The sequence below is a fragment of the Anticarsia gemmatalis genome, chromosome 18, assembly GCF_050436995.1.
Source record: "Anticarsia gemmatalis isolate Benzon Research Colony breed Stoneville strain chromosome 18, ilAntGemm2 primary, whole genome shotgun sequence".
NCBI classification, from domain to species: Eukaryota; Metazoa; Arthropoda; class Insecta; order Lepidoptera; family Erebidae; genus Anticarsia; species Anticarsia gemmatalis.
In genome coordinates, this window is record NC_134762.1 from 8,977,764 (window position 1) to 8,982,994 (window position 5,231).

The window sequence follows — 5,231 nt, forward strand, 5'->3', positions numbered from 1 at the left end:
CTGAAGACCACAATGCGCTTTTTCATAGTGTTAGCTTTGTGCTGTGCGGCTGTCTCAGGTATGTGAACTATTCAATATTTATAATTATTATTGATCTATATTTCCATGTTTATGTGCCCAAAAAAACTTTTTGATAAGTGAATATGACACAATGATTTAAATTTATTAAATACAATACAATTCTTATTAATTACGAATTCTACGATGCCCTGTAGAATTATTTTAATTTTATTTATTTATATTTTTTCCATATGTTTTGTATTATTGTAAATATTTTCTTTTTTGTTTATGAGTCATAGTTATCAACTAGTATAATACCATATCAATGTAAAATGATGTAGTCTACTAAATTAAGAATTTAAATGTAAAAAAAAACTGTTATTCAAAGAAGAATAAGTTGTGTACCCGATTTTTTTGTATTAGGTGCTAAAATGCTGTTTATTTTATATTTCCTGAAAGAACTGAACGATTTAACTACAATATTTAACAAGACAGCAATGCTCAAATTAATGATAACAGCAAATCTAAAATTATTACATTTCTAAAAAGTGGTCAGGTTTATTCAAAGCTTATTTAAACCAATTTTCTGTATACATTATCTGTTAAGATTGAAAATGTACCCTTGAATTAGGCCATCTGAATCTATCAAAGCATCAATAATTTCAATTCGCCTTTACTAAAAATAATATTATTATTTTTTTCTCTTCGCAGCCGTTCCTCGGATTATTGGAGGTTCTGTCACCACCGTTGACAAGTACCCTTCTATAGTTGCCGTCCTACAATCCGTCAACCACAATTTTGTTCAAACCTGTGCTGGAAGTATCTTAACCCGAAGATCTATTCTATCAGCTGCTCGCTGCTTTATGTAAGTAAAAGACAGCTATTAAAACTATACGATGATTAAACGGTGGGTAAAAGTCGAACCAATAGCATTGTTTGGTGTAGATTAAGCTTGGGAGTAAGCTTGCTGACAGTTACTACGCCACGAAGTCGGTCGTAGGTTTCACACCCAAAATTCGAATTCAAAAATATTTATTGGAACAAAGAATATTTATAGATTAGATTGAATAATTGTGCGGTCCACGAATCTTTACTTCTGCAGTGAACAATTTTTTTGTGTGATACATTATATCGTATGGAAAACTTCCAGCTGCACATTTATTTGTAATGTGGAAGTTATCCTCTAATAATCATCCGCATCAGGAGAGCCTACAATATTCATTGGGACAGGATTATTGTAACGCCACTACTGGTTCTTCAATTTAATTTGTAAACTTATTCTATCACATATGCATCAAGGCTCATTATTAAGTTTTTCTTTCCAGGCCAGCGAATGTTAGTCGTTATCGTATCCGCGCTGGCTCCTCACAGGCCAACAGTGGAGGTACCGTCTACAGTCTTAGCGAGATCTTCAATCACCCCAATTACAATGGCCTAGACAGTGACATCTCTGTATCGCGTGTTGATGGCGAGATAATATTCAGTAACGTCGTGAGAGTAGCTCCTAGAGCTGGTCCAAATTATATGGTGAGGGATAATGAGCAAGTTTGGGCAGCTGGATGGGGTGCTTTTTCTGTAAGTATAATAAACTCTCGACTCATACATTCATAGGAACATCTTAGAGCAATTTTACACCAATGTATTTAGACCAAATAAAATGTTGTCAGCATTGTCAAGCCTGCAAATTTTGCCAGGCTATAGTTTCTGTAATAAAAACGGTACAGTAATACAGTTTACACCAATGCCATTTACTTGTAAAGTTGTAATTATGTGTCTAATTATACATAAAAGATACCGTCTAGACTGATAAAGATATACTAACAATCAAATCAAGATAAAGACGAAACTGACAAATAGTAATCGTTTACACCGGCCACACTTAAAGAAAGACGGCTATTATAAGCTACGTGGATCAAATATGGCCGGCCGAAAAATAAGGCTACATACCATTTTTCAAGCCTCATTCATGTTTCACTTCAACCGATCCTAGATTACTAGCAGAGCATTGGGAGAGTTGACAGCGACAATTTATGATCGCGTTACAATATTTCGTGTTTGGAATAAAAGCATGAGGCCATATTTTTCGGCTGGCCATATTTGACTCACGTACCTTATTATATTTTTTTGTTCCAGTTGCAGAACCTAGCAACTCATTCTGAAGACCTACGTCACGTGCAAATGTGGTCTATCAATCAAGACGTTTGTCGTGAGCGCATTGATTTCCTAACCGACAATATGCTGTGCGCGGGCTGGCTCGATGTCGGTGGTCGGGACACTTGCTCGGGGGACATGGGAGGTCCTCTGTTCGACCGTCATGGCGTCCTCGTTGGAGTCACTTCCTACGGTAACAGATGTGCTGACCCGCGGTACCCTGGGGTCTATGTAAGGGTCACAAGCTTCACGTCTTGGATCACTGCTCGTGTGCAAAGTTTTGCAGAAATATAAATAAATACCTATTATGATTACCTATTTTGAATAAATACCTATTATGGAGTAAACATTATTAAGTTTTATTATATGTGTCTGTGAAGTTTAGTAAAGTATCGAGTATTTTTCTATCAAATTAGTTATGTCGTAGCATAAAACTGATTAATATATACATACATATACATATATATTTTGCTACCTCCTTCTACTTACGATATAAGGTGTGAAAGAAAAGGGTATAATACTCTCTCTCGCTCTTTCATCATAACAAGACGGTCCGTAGACTATTGCACAATATTGTGTATTACATTGTACAATATTGTTGACCGCTATAGGGATCCACTCGGTAAGATTTTTAAAAATTTCTACATTTTTGATACAAAATGACATTAATGAGCAATATTTTTTTACGCTTTATATCAATTTGATTGAAGGTCTGACTCTGAAGACAGAAGAGAATGTACTGTTGCTTACCTCACACAGCCCCCGCTAGGGGCGATGATCAAAATATTATACAAAATTCGTTGCGCTAAAGCAGGTTGCAGACAAACTACAGCCTTTTATCCTAAATAAAATATACCTACAGTTTATATCTGTTGTCTACAAAAGATGTGTGCATAAACCAAATTAACGATACCTAAAGAGATACTAAAATTAATACAACATATCAATTAGCGAAATCGATGAGATTAATTAAAAAACTAGAAAACCCATAAATTTTGAGATTAGATAATATTTTAACATAAATACCGTTTGCTTAGTCATTGGATGATATTGTTGCTCTCAGATCGAAGAGGAAAATGCGTGTGCTCTTATTGGTGGCTTTGTACATTACGGCTGTCTCAGGTATGTAATTATTTAAGTTTTTCAAAATTATGAAGCTGAATGAATTAATGAGCATCTCCCACGCAAGTGGCCGACGGCTCGAACCCGATGCAACACACCAATGACTTTTCGAACTTATGTGTGTATTAGAAATAATTATCACTTGCTCAAACTGTAAAGAAAAACATCGTGATGAAACCTTGCATGCCTAAAAATTGTTTATACATTTATGAGGGCATGGGCAGGGCATTTATGAGACATATATGCAATGTCGCCAACCCGCACTTGACCAGTGAGGTGGACTTATAGCTCTTTCTCCCTCATTATGGGAGCAGACTTTTTTCCCGCAGGAGGACATTAAAAGGTGAAATTTAAATTTTTATAAGTATTTTAATTCTTTTTAACTTTACAGCCGTACCTAGTTCTCAACGCATTGTGGGAGGTTCTATCACCAGTATTAACAACTACCCTACGATTATTGCCGTCCTGCAATCGGTCAATAACAATTTTATTCAAATCTGCGGTGGAAGCATCTTGAATCAAAGATCCGTCCTTTCCGCCGCTCACTGTTTTAAGTAAGTATGAACCAATTATTTAAACTAGTGGTCGCCCAGTAGCCGAAATTGGACTATAATCAATTTAATTATAATATGTAATATTAAAATGTATAACATTTAGTAAGACCTCAGTAAATATATAAAACGGTACTCTATGTCTATATCAGTGCTCTATGGATATAGACAAAGATGCGTATAATGTTTTATTTAATGATTTAATGTTTATAAGCATTATTATTTAAAAAATATTAGCGTTCTGCACTCCTCCTACATATTATCTGTAAGTGTGCATACATCTGCGTCCGCGCATTTTTTGTAAAAAGGAGTCCAAAGTTTTGCCTCACGAATTATTATATAGATGTTATATCCTTGAATAATTTTCCAAGATGCACCCAGACCAGTGGTCGAGGGATGGGGAATGACCTGAACCCACGTTTTTCATTAGGATATAATAGACGAAAAGCTTAAAATAGTCACTGATTCTTCTTATAATGATGGTCTTCGTCAATCCAGATTATATTTTCATACACCATCACCAGCAAAGCAGTTGCTTATTTAGTATTACTTATTTCACAGCCCAAGAGCTCCCAGTTCATACCGTCTTCGTGCTGGCTCCACAACAGCCAGCACTGGAGGTGTAGTCCTAGGAATAAGCACTATCTTCAATCACCCGAATTATATCGGTTTGGACAGTGACATCTCTGTATTGCGCACTGCCAGCCCCATTGTGTACAGCAACGTCATACAACCAGCTTCTATAGCTGGTCCTAACTATTCGCTGGGAGACAATGAAGAAGTCTGGGCTGCTGGATGGGGTGCTATTGTTGTAAGTACCAATTTTACTAATGAACCTCATTATGTTAGGCTTACATTTTTTCGTGACCGAGATAAAGAGTTCAGAGCGTCGATTCCTACCACAATCGACTGACAACAAATTTTCGTATAAGAATCCAATCAGCTATCCTTTTTTCAGGTATTTTTAAATGTCAAATGACCGCTATTTATTTATTTCTAACTACAAAAAAAATACGCTCGGCTCTGTAACAATCATACCTAAAAAGGTTTCATATTTTTGTTAATAATCTTTATTCTTATTTGCAGGCTCAAGGACCTTGGTCCGAGGAACTACGTCACGTACAAGTTTGGACAATCAATCAAGACATATGCCGTCAACGAGTTGCTGTTCTGACTGATAACATGCTGTGCGCTGGCTGGCTTAATGTAGGTGGTCGTGACACATGCTCGGGTGACTCCGGAGGTCCTCTCTATCACCGTGGTGTCGTTGTTGGAGTCACTTCCTTCGGTTATGGATGTGCTGACCCTTGGTCCCCTGGGGTCTATGTAAGAGTCTCACGCTTTACGCCATGGGTTCAAGATCATGCTTAAAATGTTATTATGAAATAAATACATATAGCAAAGTTA

At 36.5% G+C, this 5,231-nt stretch overlaps 2 protein-coding genes across 2 annotated transcripts; both read left to right on the forward strand.

The window, feature by feature from the left end:
• Positions 1 to 2,461, forward strand: LOC142980477 (trypsin, alkaline C-like). The gene is made up of 4 exons (XM_076125896.1): positions 1 to 58; positions 712 to 865; positions 1,326 to 1,575; positions 2,134 to 2,461. The coding sequence occupies exons 1-4, from the start codon at positions 13 to 15 to the stop codon at positions 2,443 to 2,445; spliced, it is 762 nt and encodes a 253-aa protein (XP_075982011.1). The 5' UTR covers positions 1 to 12; the 3' UTR covers positions 2,446 to 2,461.
• Positions 2,462 to 3,217: 756 nt separating this feature from the next.
• LOC142980485 (trypsin, alkaline C-like) lies at positions 3,218 to 5,231 on the forward strand. The gene is made up of 4 exons (XM_076125903.1): positions 3,218 to 3,273; positions 3,665 to 3,827; positions 4,386 to 4,635; positions 4,911 to 5,231. The coding sequence occupies exons 1-4, from the start codon at positions 3,228 to 3,230 to the stop codon at positions 5,193 to 5,195; spliced, it is 744 nt and encodes a 247-aa protein (XP_075982018.1). The 5' UTR covers positions 3,218 to 3,227; the 3' UTR covers positions 5,196 to 5,231.

What these genes read in the sequence shown, in the direction of transcription:
- LOC142980477 (XM_076125896.1), top strand. Translation starts at nt 13, where the DNA reads ATGCGCTTTTTCATAGTGTTAGCTTTGTGCTGTGCGGCTGTCTCAG. An exon ending in GTGCTGTGCGGCTGTCTCAG is followed by an intron (nt 59 to 711) that starts GTATGTGAACTA and finishes TTCTCTTCGCAG; the next exon opens with CCGTTCCTCGGATTATTGGA. An exon ending in TCAGCTGCTCGCTGCTTTAT is followed by an intron (nt 866 to 1,325) that starts GTAAGTAAAAGA and finishes TTTTCTTTCCAG; the next exon opens with GCCAGCGAATGTTAGTCGTT.
- LOC142980485 (XM_076125903.1), top strand. Translation starts at nt 3,228, where the DNA reads ATGCGTGTGCTCTTATTGGTGGCTTTGTACATTACGGCTGTCTCAG. An exon ending in TCCGCCGCTCACTGTTTTAA is followed by an intron (nt 3,828 to 4,385) that starts GTAAGTATGAAC and finishes CTTATTTCACAG; the next exon opens with CCCAAGAGCTCCCAGTTCAT. An exon ending in CTGGATGGGGTGCTATTGTT is followed by an intron (nt 4,636 to 4,910) that starts GTAAGTACCAAT and finishes TCTTATTTGCAG; the next exon opens with GCTCAAGGACCTTGGTCCGA.